The following is a 21,630-nucleotide window of genomic DNA, read 5'->3' on the forward strand; positions in this document are numbered from 1 at the left end:
CAACTCAGAATATTCTGTGTATCTGTGACTTCTGATTCTCTTTCCAGTACCACCGTCATGACTCAAGCCACCACTGGGCTGCTACATCTAACAGCCAAGGAATTCTGATACAAGGCTGCTCTTTCACAGCTCCAGGCGCTGCCTATCCTCCAGTGATGGGTTGAGACTCTCTGTTCCCCTAACTGTGGATTAGTATCTGGTTTTGTTTGGCTTTTTTTTTTTCTTTATTCTATTTCAGGGGTTGCGCCATACAGTTTGTAAGCCCCAGTCTCCTGCCTGCTGGCATTGCTCAAACCTTGGTGCTGCCTCGTCCTACCTGTGCCCTGGGATGCTGGAGCTGACCTTGGCTCTAAACACCTGGAAAACTGCATGACGGCAGTGTTCAGGAATAGAGCTCACGCCTGCAAATGCAGCCTTGCAGAGGTCAGGGCTGGAAACGAGGTTGTGCTGCAAGGGTAACTCCGGGGTGATCCCCAAGAGACCAAAGGAACGACAAGGAATTTTATCCAGGGGGGATGCAAAGCAGCAGGAAGGGGGGCTGTGTGTGTGCGCAAAGCCGGCTCGACACCACCCCCGGCCCTTTCCCCTGTTAAGGGGGGTCTGCCAGCTCAGGAGTGGCACAGTCTAGCACAAGTCCTGCCTCCTTCCTCCTTCCTCCTCCTCCTTCTCCTCCTCCTCCTCCTCCTCCCAGATGTTCCCTTGTGTGCAGCCATCTGTTGAGCTCCCTCCTCCCTCCTCCTGCGGGGAAGCGGTAGCCAGCTTGCCCGGCCAGCTGCACGCCTCGGACGAGGAGGAACGAGGAGAGAAGAAGGGGACAGCCAGCCCAAGCCCCGCCGCTGCCGGCTCCCGGCGGCGCCCGCTCCCGCCGTGGGAACCGGCGCTGCGCGGCCACCCCGCCGTGGGAACCGGCCCGGCGCTGGGAACCGACCCCGGCCCCGGTGAGTCCCTCCCTCTGCCCCCACGCCCTCCCTGCCCCCCGCATCCCCTCCCTGACACCCACCCCTTCCTTGCGCCCTCCATCCCCTCTCTGGCCCCTGCATGCCCTTTCTGCACCCCCCTCAAAACTTCCCCGAGTGTGCAGAAGCGTGGGGCTCATTTTTGGGGAGGGGGGAAGCTGTACCGCAATGGGCTGAGCCCTCCCTGCCGCCTCCCAGGGGATGTGCAGGGCCAGCCCCGGGAGTGCCTGCTGGGGAGCCCTCCCCAGTCTCAGAGTGCGGAAACTTTTTTTGGTGTGATGAGTTTTTCCTCGCGTGGGGGCTCAGCGGCCGGGGGCCGGGGGCGCAGGGTAGGGGGAAGGACAGAGGTCTCGGGTGGAGGTAAACTACTTTTTCCCCACCTCTGTTTTTTCCAGAGGGGTAACTTTAAGATTAGGCGGGTGCGTAAGAGCCCCCAGCCCGGCTACCCTCCCGGGATGAAGCGTCTCCAGCTGGAATCCCTTCTCCTTCCCCCAGTGGAATGGTGGTTTGTAGAGTGCTCGAGATTGCCACGGCTGCAGAGTAATCCGAGCAGCAGCTGGAGGCTCCGCACCGCCTCCCGTGCCCGGCTTCGGGGCTTTGATTTCACACAGGGCTCCCTGTCTCCCCTCCTCTCCCTCCTCCTCCTCCTCTCCGGGCCCTCCCCCCCACTCTCGGGAGCGAAGAGAAGCTTTTTGGTGGGTTTCTGGGGCTGGGAGGCTCGCAGCATTTTGCAGCTTACTCAAGGTAAGGGGAGAAAGGAGAAGGGGAGGGGAGGGAAGGAAAGCTTAGAGGGGACGGCTGGGTGGGGTGAAGAAACTGGAAGATGCAAGGGGGGGGGGGGGGGTCCTTTCCTCCGGGTTCCATTGATAAAGGCATGGCAAAAGCTCCCTGCCTGGGAATTTCCCATCTCTAAGTGGATTAAACTGAAGGGGAAGGTGTGCTTGGGAAGGGGAGAGAGGAAGCAGAGCAAGATTTATTCATTCTCTCACTGGGGGGAAAAAAAAAAAAAGAAAGAAAGAAAGAAGGAAAGAAAGAATGAAAGAAGCTGCTGGGTGTGACTTCTGAAGCAGGAGGTCAGAAAGCCCGGGGTTCCCCTGATAGTGCACACACCCTGTAAACTTTTAAGCAGCTCCCAGGAAACTTGTTATTAATGCTGCAGTCGTTAAAAGGCGCAGCCCACGGCAGATTTATTAGCTCAGTAAACCACAACACGTGCCAAGCTCTCTGGAAACAAAAGGGTCTGTCAACTTTACTCCTCTCGCTCGGGATTTGGGAAGGCTGGGAGGAGAGCGGTGGGGATGGAGCTGGTGGTGCGGATGGAGCTGGTGGTTTGTGTCGTGGGGAAGTGGCATCGCCTCCGTTAAGCGACGCTCCCCAGCACGGTTTGTGAACGCGATTCCGTGGCAGCGAAGACCTTGGAGCACGGCTGTAAGGAAAGCACAGCGAACCCTGCTGAGCTCACCGTGCTCGTCGCGGCAGTGGGACGAGCAGCCCCCGGTCTCCCGAATGGAAAGCTCTCCCCGTGTGCCTGCCGTGATAAATCAGCTGCCGTTCTCCTGAATAACAGCATTCACTGAAGTTACAGTAGGAAACTTGTCTGGGTGGACACTGTGCCACTGCTCTGCGGAGGGCAGCCGGTGCCGATCGCTGGCGTTGCGCGGAAATATCGCATTGATTGCCGCTCCAAAGCTCGGCTGGCAGCATCGGGCTATTGCAGCGGCGAGGAGCCGGGCGAACACCGGGAGAAGAGGCGCCGGAGAAAGGCAGGGTTGGACCACCTCGCCGATCTCTCCGGGAATAAGAAGCACGCTGGATGTGTTAGATGCTGAAAGGACCGGAGGAAGCTGGCACGTCCCTGGGAGGATTTGCAGGCTAAACTTGGCTGGGGGCTCGCTGTCGGCAGCCAGGCGCTCACGGGCAAAGCGGGTCAGTGTGTGCCATCGCCCTGGTGCGGGGCTGGCTCTTGTCCCATCGTGACCCCAGGGAGCCAGTCCCAGTGTCTGTCCTGGAGAGGACGTGGGAGGTGCCTGCTCTCCTGCGGGTTATAAATGGCCCGACGAGGAGCTGCCACTTCCCTCCTCCAGAGGCGGTGGGTGCGCGGGGTGAGCGATGCTTGACACCGGGGTAGGCAGGAGGCTGGGTGGCAGCGCTCAGGCGGATTTTCCCTTGCGGCATCCTGGAGCAGGGCAGACGTTGCTGGTTTGTGAATGAATTCGAGCAGCTGCTGTCAGAGGCAGTGGGGAGCAATAACAAAATGCCTGGAGGGAACGAGGATGTGGCAGACATCCCAGGGGACATTAATTTCTGATGACAAGCTGGACTGGCAGGAAAGGTTGCGGGGCTGGGGTGAGGGTCTTCTGCACCCCTGTTCTTTACAACTAAGTGCAAGGAATAAACCAGCATTGAATGGGTGAGAGGAAATTGGGAGAAAAGAGAAGAAACATGCAGAAGTTTTTAGGGGTTTTGTGGATTTTTTTTTTTTTTTTTTAATATAGGCAAAAGCATCCTGTGCTCCCCCAGCCACACAGTGAGCAGCAGTACGTGCCACCCCTGTGCAAGACAGAGCTGGGAATAAAAGGTGAGCCACCGTCTTCCGGAGGTTTAGAGTTTTCCCTCCATCCCTAACTGCTTTTTTTTTTTTTTTTATCCTGTTTCAATCTCTCCTCCTCCTCCTTCTCCTCTCTTGTTAGCTGGTTGGTGGGGAGAAGCAGAGGCTGGAGGGTGGGATGAGGCAAGGCATCCTTGTCCGGCAGCCCCCCTGACCCCTGGCACCCCCGGGCTCTGCACCGTAGCCGCAGCGCTGGCTGCCTTGGCTATCAAAAGAAACTTCCGAACACTGAGATGTTGAGGGCTGGGAAGAGATAAAGGCTGGCTTGAGCAAGCTGCTTCTTGTCCTAAAACTTGGCACCTGGACCTATTGAGGCAAATGTATGAATGGCTCAGCCATTCATTACAAAGAAATCTTGAGATTTTAATTTTTATTGCAATTTTTATATGTTTTTTGGGTTTTTTGGGTTTTTTTTGTTTTTTTCCTGGGAGTTTCCATCTTATTCATGGTGTGCAGCAGGGGAGAAGGAAATATGTGCTCTGGGAATCACCCCAGCCTCCCTGTCTGCTTGCAGACACTGCAAGAGATTAAACCATCCTGGCTGCCTTAGCATGGGACATTCCTGAGTTGCATTAACCAGGCTGGAAATCTGTCAGAGCAGCAGCAAACTGGAAAAAAGCGTTTTATCTTTACCATAGCTGACAGAGGGCCATGTGCTGTGCGTAATATCTGAGTGCCAGTGTCTGTGGGGTTTCTTTTCCTTCCCCTTTCTCCCTTCCTGGTTCTTTTTTGCAGTCTGTGTCTCTGTGATGGTGACTCCTCTCCTTTCCCCTGATTCTTGCCAGCAGATCAAACCCAGGGGTGGGGAGAGAAATCACAGAATGGGTTGGGTTGGACCTTAAAGATCATCCAGTTTCAACACCCCGGCCATGGGCAGGGACACTTTCCACCAGACCAGTTTATTCAAAGCCCTGTCCAACCTGGTCTTGAACACTTTCAGGGATGGGGACTATTTTTTCAAGGAAGTTTTTTTTTTTTACTTCAAATAAGATAATCTTCCTCAGGAAAAATTGAGACTCAAACTCCTATTGTGACAGATGGGTCAAACCAGACATGATTCCTCCACCCCATCAGGTCTGATGTGACACATGTGCATGGGACTTGTGTCACTTGTCTCCAAGTGGGGCAGGACATGTCCCTGACCCCAAAATTGCCTGTTTTCCTCCCATCCTTGAGAATGAGATTTCTATAGCAGTCAGCATGGTGAGGCCAAACTTCACATAGCAGGATGGAGTAGATCCTTCCTCCAAAGCACTTTAATCCCATGGCAAAAGTTCAGTTTACATACAAAGTACAGCCCCTCTGTCTATCCGGGACCAAAGCATTGCAACCTCTTGCAAGAAATCTCCAACTCAAAGAATTATAGGATAACTGAACCTGGCCAGTTTCATCCATCCTGCCCCTCTCCCCTGGCCTGGCTGCCCATTTAGCAGAGGGCAAAGCAGGGTTGCTGTCCCTAGAGCGTCCAGGAAGGCAGGAGCTGGACATGGTGCCCAAGGACAGTGGTGACATTTGGCTGGACCAGTTATGGCAGTGGCAGAAGTGGGGACTTCTGTGTGGGGTGAGACCAGGCCACCTTGGCTTGTCCTCCCTTCCCAGTTAAACTGGTGGGACTTAAACCTGGGGATGGCAGCCCTACGCCCACACAGGAGTGAACACCTCTCGGACCTAGTGCTAGTCATCCTTAAAGTGTCAGGAGAGAAACTGAGGCACACAAATGGGGACTCATAGTACATCAGTGGTGAGAAATTGGTCCTGCTGGGGAAATGCTCTCCCAACCCACTTCAGATGATCTTTCTCCAAAATCCTGCACCAGCCAAGAGGGACTGGAGGATTCTGGGCCAAGGAGGGAGGAAAAGAATTGAGGAGATATCACACATTGTGGGGGCAATGAAGCATCATCTCCAGTGGGAATCATGGTGGGGATGACACACTAATGGCAAACCCTTTATCAGCTCTACCTACACCCCTTCCCCCTCCACAAATCGCCCCTTCCCAAACCTTGTAGGAGACCCAAGGTTGTAGTAAATGTCTCATGTGCTTCACTGGGGTTGGGGGCAGCTCCTGGAGCCCCAGCTGATGCTCTACCGAGCAGTTTCACTGGCATTCATTGTTCGCAGCATCACGATGCAAGAATTTATTGGAAGGGGGGGGGGGGGTGAAGAAAGGCCATGAGGGGAATGAGATGGGAGCCTCCAGCTGTGTGTTTGCAACAATAATGGCCAGGATTGTATTTATTATCTCCTCAGCGGAGGGTCTGCAGCTGCACACTGAGAGCCACAGACGGCAAAGGGGCCTAGAGATTATTGTGCATGGAAAAAAAAACCCAACCACAAAAATAAATAAAAAGCCCACAAAGAATCCCTGGGCCAGCTGGAGCAGTGCCAAGGGGCACCCAGCTTAACTCCCAGTCTCCTCTCTTCGCCCTTCCTTACTGAAGTCAGCAGCCCCGCAGGGCTGATAGGAGAAGGGAGATTGGCAGCTGCTGCCTTTCAGAGAGATAAAGCTGCATGGGGTCCTCTTAAAATCCTTCTGCCAGGGCTGGAGGTGTTTCCCAGCCAGGTTGAATTTCTTTTCCCTCTGCTTTCTCATGATATTTCCAGTGCTAGCTGAACCATGACCAAGGCATGCCACTGGAGGCAGCACTTGGACCTGATCTGCAGCCCCCTCTGTTGTAATGGATTTAATTATCTTAGAGGTATTTTCCAAGCTTAATGATTCTATGATTCAAGGAGAAAGAGGTGGAAAGCCATTAGAGATACAGGATGATGGGGCTGTGATGAGTTGTTTGCCCTTGGTGGGATGTGTCTCACCAGGAAGAGCAGAGGCATCACCCTGGGATGTATCATCTCCTCCATCCTCTCTTTTGCTTCCTTCTCCCTGCCTAGCTCATCTTCTCCAGGGGAACCCATCAATGTCTATTCAAGCAGCATGGTCTCTCTGCAGATCAGGCCAGCCCTCTGGGGAGATTGGAAGCAATCCAGGTCAGGGATGTGCGGTACATCCATAGGCATCACACCTTTCCCCCATTGACCAGAGAGCTGTTGGTGGGTCCTTGCAACCTGCACTTCCCTGGCATGGAACATGGTACATGCCATCCCAGGGACATGCAAGGCATGTGGCATATCCCAGCTGGGCACAGTGACATGGCTCATTAGCTTTTTTAACAGCTAAAACCAAGAAGTATCTGTCGTGGGTAGGAGGTTTCCTCTCCCCATGCTGCACCTCTTAACGTTCCTCTCTAGCATATGGTGCTCATCCTTGAGTGCATTCCTCTGGAATTATATCATGTCTCCAGGAGCTGGAGTGCAGCAAGAAAGTATCAACATGGCAGGAGCCAGCACAGGAACCGTCTAGGGTTGGCTGTCAGGTGAGCGTCTCCAAGGGCTGAGGCTCTAGGAGAGGGTTGCTGGGATCATTTTTGCTTTCAGTAATTGACTAGTTGAGAAAGAAGGAGATTTAATCCTCCCAAGGTTAATGCTGTGATTTAGGTAAAGCCTGGGTACTTGCAGGCTCCCTTCGTGCCTCACAGTGTGTTCTTGGGCACTGGAGGTGATGGGGCAGGTAGCGTCACCCGGTCTTTCTATAGCAAAATGCATTAGGACTGGCATAAAACTCTGTGTAAACCTCTCCTTTGGCTATGAAGCACCGTGTGAAGGGCTGGTCTGTTCCCGAGTTTGTGCCAAAATAACAGAGACCTCCCATTCTGGGACATGTCGCTATGATAAAAATTCTGTCCGGGCTGAGTTTGAGATGGTTAAGAAAATATTTGTGTTCCTGGCCGAGATGAGGTCTCTGTTATATTCAGCGAGTGCCAGGATACTGAGGTCTCCTGCTCCTGGAAATGCTCACAGTTAACAAGCAGAGCTCAGAGGACGAGAAATAGGAGTTGTTAGGGGTAAAAGAATTCAGGGTGGTCATGCCAGAAGTGATTCTAAAGCACGAGAAAGTCCTGAGCTCTTATAACCCTTGCAGGCACCTGTTTGACTGATTCCGTGCATCCAGGGCTGCTGGGAACCAGGTGTGGCTGCCAAAGCTCCCAGTTTGAGCAGTCCTGCAGCTGGAATAGCCAGGAGGCAATGGTGGGGCTGGGATGCTCAGATCCTGCCTGCTCCCAGAAAATACTGTGAATCCCTCCTGGTGCTACACCACTCCAACACCTGCCTTCCCTGCCCCCAGCCACTCAGGAGGCCTGGCAAACAATTTCCTTTCCGGAATGCCCCCTCTGGGCACAAGCACAGCTTGACTTGAGGCTGGAGAGCAAAATTGCTTTCAAAAGCCACAGGAGACTAATTCCTCCACCTGGAAATAAACTGCTATTAAGCTGACAGATTTCTGGGCTGAGCAGAGAAGAGGGAATTTTCTGCAAATCCCGATGCCACGGTGATTTAATTCCTAATTTTCCTGTGCTGGACGTGGCACCAACGTTTTCCCACTTGAGGCAAAATTCCCTGGAGTTGGGCTGCTCTTCCCTCAGAAAATGCATCTTTTCAAGGCATGAAGCTCTTGATGTGGCAGAAATTGTATTTCAGCCATGGATGTAAATGAGCTGCAAGTTACTGTATGGGCTGGCAGACCTGCCTGCACATGTTTTCCTTTTCTCAGATCCCAAAATACACCACCCTGCACCTTGATTTCCTTCTCCAGGGGGAATGAGGGATGCCAGAGGGGGAAGATTGCACAAGTGAAATAAACTACTAGCTGTTTAAGCACTAGGATGATAAATTATCTGTGGCCTCTTGCAAGCAGATGGGAATTGTGACATTAACAGTTGTAACAAAATTTATTTTAATAAGTCTATCCATTTCTTTATTAAATAAAGGATTTTTTTTTTTTCACATTTTACATTAAAAAAATAGAGCAGAGACTTTCAGCCGAGCAAGCATTTCAGTCCCTTCTCCCAAGAAACAAGCAATAGGACAAGAAGAAACAGCCTCAAGCTGCACTAGGGGATATTTATATTGCAAATTAGGGAAAATTTCTTCACCGAAAGGGTTGTCAAGCATTGGAACAGGCTGCCCAGGGAAGTGATTGAGTCACCATCCCTGGAGATATTTAAAAGATGCACAGCTGTGGCACTTGGGGACATGGTTTAGTGGTGGGTTTGGCAGTGCTGGGCTAACAGCTGGATTCAATGATCTTAGCGGTCTTTCCCAACCTAAATGATTCCATGTTTGAAAACAGACCCATAGTGTGGAGCTGTAGGGTTTGGAGGTGCTGGGTTCCCTCTAGATCAATCCCACATGTCTTCTCTGTGGCCCGCGTGGTGGGTTGAGGGGCTGCTTGGCTTTGCCTTTGGGGTTGTGAAATGCTTTTGATGCTTAATTTATCTTTGCCCTTGCTAATCTTATCTATCCCATCCCCTGTAACATCTACAAAAATCTCCCTAAAGGAGAGTTTTGTGGAAAGTCATTGAAGTTTTGGCTCAGCAATTTATGTCCACAGAGGAGAAAAGCCCATGGAGATAACCAAGGTCTGGGAAAAAAGTGGGATGGTGTCTTGTTTTTTCGTTCTTTGCCCCTTCTGGCTGTCTACGACCATTATTCCATGGGGTTTGATGAGATTTAAGTCTTGCAAAGACACACTTGATGCAGAGCAATGGGGTTCTTGTCCAGATCAGGAAGTAGCATCTTGTCTCTGTTTATCCAGTTTCTCCACTGCTCACTGGTTTCCACTTGAACATTGAGCTGTTGACTTTAACTCTTTGAGTGTGACTGCCCAGCCAATTCCTTATCCACTGAGTCATCCACCCATCAAATCTATGTTTCTCCATAGAGACTACTATGTTGTGTGGATCAGTGTCAAATGCTTTGCACAAGTCCAGGTAGATAATGTCAGTTGTTCTTCCCTCATCCACCAACATTGTAACTGTGTCATAGAAAGCCATGGGATTTGTCCAGCAGGATGTGCCCTTAGTGAAGTCATGTTGGCTGTCACCAATCACCTCATTATTTTCCATGTGCCTTAGCAAAGTTTCCATGAGGATCTGCTCCATGATCTTGCCAGGCAAAATAATTAAAGCATAAAGGAATTCATAGCAAAACCTTTTCTTTTTTTCTTTGGCATTCCTTGCATTTCATTCTGATTTTTCTCAGGGAGCAGGAACATGGAGCAAAACATTCAGGCACCTGCAGGATGCCTTTTCGCTCCTACTCAAGCACTTGGTGTCTCTTTACATTGAGCCATAAGGGCTAAAGTCACCACCCCAGTGGCTGAGCTTCCCCTCATCCTAATGCTTGCATGCACTGGTGAGGGAAATAGGGTTGCAAATCCCTGTCTTCATATCCTATTGGAAAATTTGGGTTAGCTCTGCTGTTCTAAGCAGCTTTGCAGTTCCCAGTGATAAAACCACCAGTGTGAAGTGAAGGGTGATAACTTATCCCCTAAAAGTGACCTGTGCAATGTCTCCTGATGGAGGCCTCCACAAAATCAAGTGCAATTTGGAAGAGCCAAGGGACTGATTCTCATCCTGCTGTCACTGACACCTGGAGTAACTCCACTGAACTCTCTCAAACCCATCTAACAAATGCAGGATCACACATAAAAACCAGATGCTTCTTGGATTCCCATTAGCTCTCCTCTCCCCAAACCCAAGAAGTCTCAAACTCTGAGTATAAAACCAGGACTGTTTGCAAAGTGTCTCCTAAACCAGCAAACAACAAAAAGCAACAAGCAGGTCAGAAAACATTGTTCCAATTTACATCAAATTTTTTTCTGTGGGGTTTAATAATATTTATTGGGAGCTCTTTGTGGCATTTGTGTGGGGAGCCCTTCTGCAGGAAGAGGCAGTCTGAAGCAGGCGAAGCAAAAGCCTGAATGACCTTTACTTTCAATAGATTCACATGAGAAAAACCAACAACAAAAAAAGAGTAACCTTGTCAGCAGCAGCCTCTTTATTATGGGAGGGGTGTGTGTCTGCAGTAAGGATTTAATGGTCTCTGGCTGTAGGCTGGTTTGAGCTAGTTTTGCTGCCTGCTCAAATTGGCATATGGGATCTGGAGACCCGACCGCGATTGCATCTGTGGCGTCATTTGGGCTCAGCCCGGGAGAGTCCACACTGGAAAAGTGTAGCTGCTGCTAGTGCTGCACTTTAGTCAGTAATTATTCTAATTTTACAGAATAATTAATGGGTGGAGAAGGTGTGGAAAGGTCTCTTATGCAATTTTGTTGTCGAGAAGCAACTCTGGAGCATTCTGGTGCTCTGGAGCTGCTGTCCCAGCTGCCACTTAGCCTCCAAGATATTTAAAGAGAGAGAGAGTCAATTCTCTCTCTCTTTTTTGTTTTTTTCCCCCTTCAGTCTGGAGGATTTATGGCCTTTATCATAACCTATGCACTTGTTTCACTTTCCAATAACGTTCCTTTTCCCCTGACCCCAATTAGTGCTGGCAGCCAAGTGGGCCTTGTGAGCTTTGCTGTAAAGACTTTGTTTATTTCTTCACTTGGCTGATACAAGAGACAGAAGACAATCCCAAAATTTTCCTCCTGAAATACTGTTGCTAATCCAACTCTTCTGTCCTTTGCTAGAACAACAACTCTTATTTGGGATAGGTGGACTTCAGCCCTTCCTTTTTGCCTTTTTTATTTGAAATTTGCTCTATTTTCTGCTAATCCAGAATTAGTATTGGCAAGAAACTTGGAAATTACCATCATCTGTCCACCATGCTTTACAGATTCATGTCAAATCCAAACTGGTCTAGTTGTGGGCTGCTGTGAAAAAGGCAGACTCGGTTTTCCCCACTCCTGTGTGAGAGCTGGTAACCCTGTGGCCGGTCACCTGAGTTGGTTGGAAAACTGACCCACCAAAGGGGAAAGAGGAAGATTAGAGGGGGTTTTGTTGGATGAGTGAGCTGGTTCATCCAAGTGCACCTAGTTATTGGGTGGGGTTAGGGTTTGGAAGATGAAGCCAAGAATGGGGTGGGAAGCCGTAACCAGGGAGACTGGGCATCCTACTCTCTCATGGACAAGGGAGAGAGGGACATCTCCAGGGATGTGTCTGGTCTTAGGTTGGTTTCATCCCCTTCATGAGCAATTTCTTTCTCTTCACCCCACCATAGAAACCCCTGGTGGTTTGGGGTTTTTTTTGCACTTCCTACCCATGTACCTCAAGCTTCTTTGGGTGAATTTGTGCCTTTAGCCCCAACCCCAGCTGCATTTCAGCCTATGCTTTGTTCAGAGGCATGTTCAGGGAGGCTGAGGGAATGAAAAGAGAAGAATGGGGCAGCTGTTTCCTGACTCCCATCAAACAGCAAACTTTAAAACACCTCCCTTTGTGTTATTTCTTTAATTAGTCATTGATTTTTTGCTGTGGGGAATTCCAGATTGGTGGTTGCCAGGGCAACTGGAGGTAGCCTAGGTAGCTTCCTCTTAATATCAGCATTCCTGAAGAGGGGGACCAGTCCCCAAGCAATGGGCTTTCATCCATAGGGGCATGTGTCAGCTGATCTCCCTAATGAGAAAAGTCTTTAAGGGAGAGGAGTGCAGGGAGAAGTGTGAATTTGCAACGACACTGTAACAAAGCTTTCCTCTCTCCCATCTCGCTCCCTGACCACCAGCTGAGACCTGGAATTCCTCTGCAGTCTGGTTTTAATGTTGGGGGTTTTTTGGCTGGGAAATCTCAGTGCGAGTCTTCTGTGTGTGTCTTGCCACACAGCTATGCAGTGGATGAGCATAGCAGGGAGAAGGCATATGGGCATCTGCAGGCTCAAGGAGAGATGTGGGATCAGGGGAGAAGGCTGGCACTCTGCTAGGAGCTTGGTCCAACACTGGCTCCATTAACCACCACGGGGTCTCCTTAGGCTTGTCTCAGAATATTTGCTCTACTGGCAGAAAGGATGAGCAGGATATAAAGACCAGAGCCCTGCAGTCACTACAGGCACCTGAAATGTGGGGGATGATATTGCACCCCCAGCAGCTCCTATTGCAATCAGCAGGTATAACAACCCCCTAGAGCTGCCAGACAGCCAGATCTTATACTGGGATCTCTCCACACCTCAAGAGCCATAGAAATGAAGAGGACATGGCTGAACCAGCCCCAGGGTTGGCTGCTTTCTCCCGGTGACTTTTCCCTCACTATCTTAGGTGATGGTGCCGGTGGTTTCTTGAGTGTTTTCCTAAATGAATCTCCCCAGTGCTGCAAGACGATGACTCCTCTTCCTTTTACAAGGGGATACCTTGGCTTCCTGCCTTTATCAACAAAGCAGCTCGTGGGCAGCAATCCAAAGGCATTTTGGTGCAGTTTCAAATACACACTGTACACAGAACTGTAAATGCCTGCTGTGTGTTTCTTTTCCCATTTCAAAGAGAGCTATCGATTGCTCCACACAATGATAAAACATGCCTGTGCCTGACTAAGCTCTTTGCTGATTATCTGGCAATGCAAGAGTCTCTTTCTTGGACTGGAAGGTGACCAGTAATTTTATTTCTCCCATCTTTTGTCAGAACTATTAACCAAGTGGCATGTTAGCCTATGATGCTCCATGCTGCTCCATAAGGGAGTTTTTAACTGGTACTAATGGATGGTATATCATCTGCAAAGCAATTGCAGAGCCAGTAAGGGACAATCTGTGGCAGTGCTGTGAGGAGGGAAGAGGCAATAGATGCTGTGCAAATACTTCAGCTGAGCTTTGTGTACTGCACTTCAGCTGTGTAATGTTTTGTCTTTGCTGCTGGCTGGAGTGATGGATGTTGCAGTGGGAGTCACTGTATCTGCCCACTTCTGGCAATCATTTTTGAGACTGATCAGGAAGGGAATTCCCATGTCAAAAGGGCACAGCTCACACAAAAGTGAGCAGCTGCATATCAAAGCCCAGCAATGGTTTTAATTCTCCTCTCAATTCATAGAATCATAGAATAGCTGGGGGTGGAATAGACCTTTTAGAGGATATCCAGTCCAACTCCTCACAATAATGAGAAACATCTTCAACTAGATCAGGTTGCTCAGACCCCCATCCAACCTGCACTTGAATGCTTCCAGGGATGGGGCATCTACCACCTCTCTGTGGAAACATGTGCCAGTGTTTTACCACCCTCATCACAAAAAACTTCTTCCTTACGTCTAGTCTAAATCACCCCTATTTTAGTTTAAAACCATTATCCCTAGTCCTATCACTACAGGCCCTATTAAAAGTCTGTTCCCAGTTATATTAGGGCTTTGGATTTTTTTCTTACTTTTGTTCAGATGACCCAGAAGGAGCCCATGAAGGTTTTAGCAGTGCTCAGAAAGTAAAATTTCATGCTGGTGTGCCTTTGGACTTCCTGGTGTATGATCCAGCTCCCACCAGAGCTGAAACAGTTCTATGAGGAACTGAGCTGCATACTTTAGGGAGAAGTTGGGAGGGGATTTCCATGTTGAGACATCAAGTGGGAATAGCCACGGGGTGGAATTTGGGAGAAGAAATACCAGTAGACTGGGCTGACACCACTGTGGGTACTTCTCTGTACGTGAGACATTTCACATTTGAGGTTTTGCAGTTTTAGTTTACAAGGAGCTCCCCACTGTTTTAACTGCCCCGGTAATAAAATAATTCAGTGCAATCCAAAAGCAGCTTCATGAAAAAAAATAATAAGAGTAGTATTTATTTTAGGAGGGACTGCATAAGGCAGCAAGCTATATCTGTCTGCACAGAACCAGGGGGGATCAGCCTTGATGTCGTCAGGAAAGGGATATCTGGGAATGTGTCTGCGGAGAAGAGCCCTTCCCGCTGTGTCCCCTCTGCACATATATGTGTTTTCTCAGGAAACAGTTGAGATGGGCTGAGAGTAGGGCTCATCTTACCAATTTTCTGTTGTTTCTATGGAATAATGGACCCCGGAGGATTATGAGTTGGCCTTTAGCAATGGTTTAGTTGCAGGCAATTTGGCCAGAGTCCCAATCTCTGCTGTCTATTTGCAGGAGATCTGGAAGACACTGCCATACAACTCACATCAGTGATCAGGACAGTATTTTTGCAACATTTTTCCCCCTTTGCGCTTGTTTTGCTCATTGGAAGTAGTCCCCAGTCAGTGTCCTGGGAATGAGAGCAGGGCCAAGAAGACCATGCTGAGAAGGGACAGAAACTGATGACAAGGGGTGGGTGAGGGGAGATGAAGTGCAAATTTCTGGGAAATGGTCTTGGGAAGGTGCAAGGGCTGTGAGGAAGGAGTCTCAGCCAGATCAAAGGGTGCGTGGGAAAGATGATACCGCAAGGAAGTTAATGAAGTGCTTTTGAACAGTGGTGGGAAAGGTAAGAGCAGAGACCAGGGAGGCTGAGGTGGGGATGGGAGCATTCATTTAAAGGGGATTTCTTTTACTCTTTTCTTGTTAAATGAGCAGCTGGCACGTGAATGTCTGTTTATGGCCAGCAGTGTAGCCAAGGACCAGTGCTGATGGATCTGACCAGTGCTGATGGATCTGTTTGTCAAGTTTGGTGAGATTTTCTGTTTCCAGCCTTCTGGAGACCTTGTTTGTAAGGCATGAGGAGTCATCACCCATGACTGCAATAGGAACCAGTGAGGACAGTCCTTGCTGCCTCTGTTGACCTGCAGGATGCTGACATGCTCCTATTTACCCTCTCCAGAGACACAGAGATAAAGCTTCTTTTGGCTGTCTCTTGAAACCATGCAGCTGCTGTTGCCCACTGTTATGTGGACGAGATGTCAAGGATGTGATCTGAAGAGGTTCAGCAAAGCTGGGGGGTGCAGATCAGCTCTCTGCTTCTCTTGTGCGAGATGATGGAGGGACAGAAATGTCTTGGAGGGAGAAGGGTCAAGACCAAAGCAGTGGAGAGAACTCCTTGCTTGCTGGCATTGTTAATCAGAGAGAATACTTAATGTAATTAGCGGAGGCTCCCCAAAGACTGTATATGAAGCAAATTATCTCTCTCTACTGTGCAGAGGGCTGGGCCCACCACAGCAAAGGCTGGGTTAGACTGAACAAGCCTTGGTTCCTCTGCTCTGCTAGGAGCTGCCACCATCATCTGATACAAATCCATGATCTTAACTACCTAAAAACTTCTAAATTTGCATCTGAAGTCCAGGCAAGGGAGATATGATGTCAATTTGGGCAATAAGGAGCTGGCCTTTTTAGCTCTTCATCCTGGGTGTTGTTTTGAGGATGCTGTTGCCTGTAGGAAATTTGAATGGAGCTTTGGTTTCTCCTCTCCCAGTAAGGTCTTTAGACACCAAAGGCTCCCACAGCCTAAATGATTTCTCCAAACTGTCAGTGCAGGGTCCTGAAGTCAGTGCTCCCAAATCTCACAGGGATGCCCTGACATGAAGGACCTCTGTGTGCTGAAGTTTGCCAGGTTGTAAAATGACTCAGCGTTTGAGCTGTCATTTAGCTTCTTCCCTGGTCCGCTCAAAATCATACATGCTTGATAGATCATGCTTTAAGGTAGCCTACTGTTCTTACAGCTCATTTCCAGTTTTGTCTCCACTTGATTACATCTGTAAAGACTGCTGACCCAATTTATTTTCTCCATTAAGTTCCCACTGGGTTCATAACATGAGAGACAAAGTCTTTGGGATATCCATGCTATTTAAGGGTATGCTTAATCTCTCCTTCTGTAAAGAGAAAGGACAAGACTACATGAGTCAAACAGTAAAATATCTTTCATAAAGTAATTTCTACAGCAATTAAATCTGGTTTTCTATTGCCTTGTTTTCCAGGAGAACAATGCATTTCCTGGCCTGGTTCAATTTGCTGCTTCTCCTTCCTTGTTTTGGTACCACCAAAACCTGCTTCCCTGGCTGCCACTGCGAAGTGGAAACCTTTGGTCTCTTTGACAGCTTCAGCTTGACCAAGGTGGACTGCAGTGGAATAGGCTCACACATTGTTCCTGTCCCAATCCCTCTGGATACCTCCTACTTGGATCTATCATCAAACAAACTGGAAACAATAAATGAATCGATGCTTACTGGCCCTGGATACACCACCCTGGTGAGTCTCGACCTGAGCTACAACAAAATTGCCAAGATTTCCTCCACAACATTCTCCAGGCTTCGGTACCTGGAGTCCTTGGACCTGAGTCACAACTCTCTGGAAGTCCTTCCAGAGGACTGTTTCTCCAGTTCTCCTCTAGGTGACATAGATTTGAGCAATAACAAACTTTTGGATATAGCTGTGGACATTTTTACTTCAAAAGGTCAAGGCAAATCCCTGAATGTGGATCTATCCAATAATATGCTCAGCACAATTACAAGGCACCATGAAAAGAGCATCCCTAACATCCAGAACTTAAATCTTTCCGGAAACAGGCTAACATCTGTACCAAACCTTCAAGGCATTCCTCTCCGATATTTAAACCTTGATGGAAACCCTCTGGTTAAGGTTGAGAAAGGAGACTTCGCAGGGCTGAAAGACTTGATTCATTTATCCCTCAGTGGCCTGCGTGGCTTTAGAGAGTTATCTCCTCATAGCTTCAAGGAACTCCAAGCCCTCCAGGTTCTGGATTTATCCAACAATCCCAACTTGAAGTCACTGACTGCTGAAGTTATCTCTGGTCTGAACTCCCTACAAGAGCTCAACCTCTCTGGGACAGGCGTGTCATCCTTGCCAAAGACTTTGCTGAAATACCTGCCTTCCATCAAAAGCATCACCTTAGGGAAGGACATACAGTGTCTTAAGACCATCAAAGAAGGACAGTACCACCGACAAATTGGGCTGACCAAAAAAGAAGTCCTCAGTTGCCATGACAGCCATGGGTCCGTAGCAGCAGCACCTTATGTTTTGTGATGAAAGCTGGGGAGAAGAAGGGGTGGAGCAGGGAGGGTGGAGGGGCCACGGGACTTGTACAGGTGTCGGACTGAGATGGCTTGCAGTGTGCCTTTTGTAAAACTGTCAATAATTTATATATTTGTATTTGCCAATAGTTGATTGTTTGTGGATTTTATAAACTCTCAAATCTCAGCCCGCATTATCTGCTGGCTCCAGATTTTACCCGGTGCATTGAGGTCCTCACTCATCCTGTTGGCTCAAGAGCAGCAATGCTGGACAATGTGGGGACAAGTTGCTCTGCAGGTCCCAGGGCAGAACAGTTAGTCTGGAGCAAACCCTTCATGCCTCAGATATGTTTGTAGGAGCAAAGCTACATCTCTGCAGAGCACACACCAAAATGTACCAGCTCTGTAGCTGCTTGCTTACAAACCCACGCATCATCCTTCTTTTAATTATTACTTCCCAAAATGTGCCTTCTGGATGTTGCCTTCATTAGCAGCACCCTGTTCTCTGTCATGCACTTTCAGTCTTGAGGAAACATTTCCAGACAAACCTGAATACAGGGTGCACCTAATGTGCTGGGTTTTACATGTTATTTGCATAGGTGTGCAACAAACACTGAGTAAGTCGAGAAATTTTCCCACCAATTTCTCCTTGTTTTCCCACCTTGATCCTTTTCATGTCGAATTAACTTAGGCCCAGTTTTGGCAACCTCCTGTCTTTTTAACCTCAGTGAGCCATTGGTCAGAGATGATGTGCAGCAGAGGAAGGGAAGCAGAGGGGTCTGCTAACAACCACGTCTCATCCAGGAACTAGCCCTTGATGAAGGAGGTTGCAAAGGGAAGAGATCATGTAGCCTAGCTCAGAAAAAAAAAAGGAAAATAATCCCTCCTCCCTTCCTGGGGAAGCTTGGAAGGAAACTTTGACAGGGATTCTTTCTTGATGACCTTATCAAACCAAGACCCAGACCTAGAGGATATGAGAGTAAGTTGTTTCCAGGCTGACACTCCCCATCTGAACACATCTGCAGCTCATCTGGGCATATGTGAGGCAACTTCCAGTGCCAAAACACTCTTGAGAATGTGCCGGGGAAGAATTAACACTGATGCCTGTGGCCCCAGAGCACTTTGCTTATCAGAGAAAAGATCTTTGGGTTTTTTTCCAGAGTTGTGGCTTTTCTTTCACTCACACAGGTCCTGTGTTGCAAAGTGAATCTGATAAACTGAAATCTGATAAAAATCCTGGTCCCCAAAGGTTTACTCAGTTTTTTTTTTTCCTCCACTGCTGAAATGCCTGCAAAGGGGAACCTCTCTGGACCCTCTTTTTCTCCAGTGTAGGAGGAAGTGGGAGAAGACAGCACAGCATGGCTCAATGCCATATGTGAAGCCTTCAATTTGCTTATAGGAGCAATGCAGGTGTCTGCTGAGGTCTGGTCCACATCTGGCACTCTCTGTCCGGGGGGATGGGATGTTATGGATGGGGGTCCTGCTCGAGCTGATCTGCGGTTTGGTCTCTAAACCCAGCCCTGCATCAGGGCCACCTTCAATGTTTGATTGAGGGAGATCCATGTAAAGGTGTTGCAGATATAAACTTATCTCACAACTGTCCTTGGGAGTGTTGGGCGAAGCTCAGATTTTTCCCTCATACCCCCAAAAATCTTTGAAAGTGGAAACCCTCTTGCCCAAACCCACTGACTCCATAAAAGTCAGAGTCAACACTTAACTTCCATCTATCTCCATTTCAATCATTTGTTTGGGGACCTTAGGGTGGGATTTTTACCCTTTCCTTCAGTTTCGGGGCTTTTCCCCCTCTACTGAGCCTTTGCAATGCTTGACCAGCCTTCAAAATCACAGGAAACATGTTGATTTTCTTAAAAAGGCAATGGGGCTGCCTGTGGGCAGAGATCTGGAGGGGAACAGGAACAAACTGCACTGCAAGACAGGGACAGTTTCTGAGGAAGGATGTGGGGGTTTTACTGGTTCTTGCCTTTTCAAGTGAATTATTTTCTGCTGGCAGAAAATGTATTTTTAAAAGAGAAATTGTTTAATTTTTTAAGTCTGTACATAGATGAAACATTAGGGTTATCACCTACTGTCAAAGTTACTGTCTTTGCAGCACTGTGGTAAATTTAAAACCCAATGTTACAATCCAGTTGAAGACTGCAAGATTTCCTTGTGTAATCTCATGCTAGCTGCTAGCTAAACTAGTCTTAGCAAAAGCTGGCAAATACTGTCGCTGTGTTTGTTTTCCTAAAGAACCTCTGCAGCATTGTAAGGCTTTGTGGTTACTCACAACATAATAAAGTGATTTGGAGGAGAATAAACCCAGATCCCCCAGATTTGTTGCTTTAGTGCTGAGCAGGTGGCAGCTGTCACTGAGTCTGAAGTGCAACATAGCTTCTCTCCTTGCTCCACTGATCTCCATCGCCCTCATGGGTGTTGCATCTCCAAACTAGGGGCAGGATTTGTCCCATGGTGCTTGGCTCACTGTGCTCTTCAGTGATGGAAAGGCTTGAGAGCTTCACTGGTTGACTTGAAGGAAATTAGGAACACATGGCAGTGAAGCAGCACAGAGTATGTAGTGCAAATTCCCTGCTCCAGGACCTGCTCAAAGCTCGCGGAGACCTCTTCATGGATTTGACCAATCTGGGAGACGGTCTGCTAATGTTGGAAGGCTGGATTTGCATCGGGGTGGGGGGGATGATGTGGAGAGAGACCACAAAACTATGGAAATGTTCAAGAACATGTAGATGTGGTGCTTAGGGATACAGTTTAATGGTAGACTTGGCAGTGCTGGATTAGTGGTGGAACTTGATGATCTTAAAGGTCTTTTCCATCCCTAAGGATTCTATGATTCTGTGGAGGTGGAAGGGAGCAAAGGGGCGCAGAAGCGATGCCGCAGCGCAGAAAGCTGAACAGTGCCAGACCACAGAGCTTCTGGCAGTGAGATACACATAATCCAGTCTCAGCACACTCCTTTGCAGAGCTGGGGCTGCTGCACAGAGGGCTGAGACCATGCAGAGCCATTGCACCTAAAGAATAAACAGAAACCTCTCCGGAGGGGTCTTCCTGCTCTTAAATAACATATTTGATTCTAAATGCTTCTTGGTGCTGTGTGTAAAGGTGGTGCAATTAGAGAACCGCTGAGGAAACTGCCTCTGGGAAGCTGCAGTGTTCCTGTTCCTCCCAAGCCTGAAGGAACAACTGCATCTTCCATCCAGGCAGGCAGACTTGCAGGCTGCCCAGAAGGGACTGTTGGTTCTTTATCTGTTTCCCCGAACTGCCCTGTCCTTCAGGATGGCGCACAAGGTAGTCAGACAATAGTCTGGGGTGTGAGATCACCAGAGAAGGCCAAATCTTGCTCACACGACTATTATGGACTGTAAGGGAAAAGCCACCACCAGCCGTTATAGATGACTGCTCCTCTGGTATCCACCACATGGCTGTGACCATGAAGCTACACCACCACACTCCTTTGGGATGGAATCACTTCTGCCCTGGGGTGTGGGCTCAGTCAAAGCGGTGGAGAACGTCCTCCTCTCCTGGGGAAGGACACTGTCCTGGGACCCATGGGTCTGAAGCTGTATGCTCCCACTTCCTTGTGAATGCCCCACATATGTGATGCTCCAGCACTGTGTTAGACCTTGTCCCTGCCAGTACTCCTTTGCCCCTTTGCCTTAACATCTTATTTTGCTACTGACTTTTATTCATTATTTAATTAATGACTTATTTCAATTATTGTTAATTAAAATATTGCTTCGATTATTATTTCTTATTTAAACAGCCTTTCCAAAGTCCTCTGAATGGGAAGAAACAGGCAAGCCTCTACCAGCAACAGGAGCCCCCACATCCATCCCACTTGTGTTCCCTCTGCACCAGTGGGGCATGAACACCTGAAACAGCACTGATGTCCCCACAGAGGAGGAAGGGCACATGGGGGCTTCAGGCTTGGATAAGTTGAGGAGGCCCTCATTCAAGCTTTCAGTCAGCTTGATAACACAGTGTAATGGACGCCTGGTGTCAGGCATCAACAGTCACCCATGCCAGGAAAGCCAGCCAGGTTGGTTAGCTGCAAGCTTTGGCTGTCTCCACAACCACCTCAGCTCTGCAGCCAGATATGTTTGCCCTGGCAAGCAAGATGGGCGTTTTAATTAGAGGCTCAACATTTTTAGAAGCAGGAAAACCTCAGCAGAGGCTCAGCAATAAGGCTAGGCTGGGTTAGGGAGGAGGAAGAAGTGACTGAGCTGGCATTTGCTTGTGGTGTTCTGTCTGCTGGAGAGTTATCAGCATCTTGCCCCTCCTTTCCAGTGCATGAGGAAAGAGAGTGAGGGTCACTTCCCCCTATCTGCCTTGTGCCCAGGGCAGCACAGGACA

General features: G+C 48.8%; 1 protein-coding gene across 4 annotated transcripts; it reads left to right on the forward strand.

The window, feature by feature from the left end:
- The first annotated feature begins 689 nt into the window (after nt 1-689).
- TSKU (tsukushi, small leucine rich proteoglycan) lies at nt 690-19,580 on the forward strand. Of its 4 annotated transcripts, none has more exons than XM_032098958.1 (3): nt 690-938; nt 3,452-3,534; nt 16,210-19,580. In XM_032098958.1, the coding sequence occupies exon 3, from the start codon at nt 16,217-16,219 to the stop codon at nt 17,273-17,275; it is 1,059 nt and encodes a 352-aa protein (XP_031954849.1). In that variant the 5' UTR covers nt 690-938; nt 3,452-3,534; nt 16,210-16,216; the 3' UTR covers nt 17,276-19,580. The 4 variants fall into 4 exon arrangements, with proteins under 4 accessions (XP_031954849.1, XP_031954850.1, XP_031954851.1 ...); XM_032098959.1 differs by lacking the exon at nt 690-938 and adding an exon at nt 1,369-1,700; XM_032098960.1 differs by lacking the exon at nt 690-938 and adding an exon at nt 1,991-2,882.
- Nucleotides 19,581-21,630: the final 2,050 nt, after the last annotated feature.

Source organism: Corvus moneduloides, chromosome 2 (assembly GCF_009650955.1).
Source record: "Corvus moneduloides isolate bCorMon1 chromosome 2, bCorMon1.pri, whole genome shotgun sequence".
Taxonomy (NCBI): domain Eukaryota; kingdom Metazoa; phylum Chordata; class Aves; order Passeriformes; family Corvidae; genus Corvus; species Corvus moneduloides.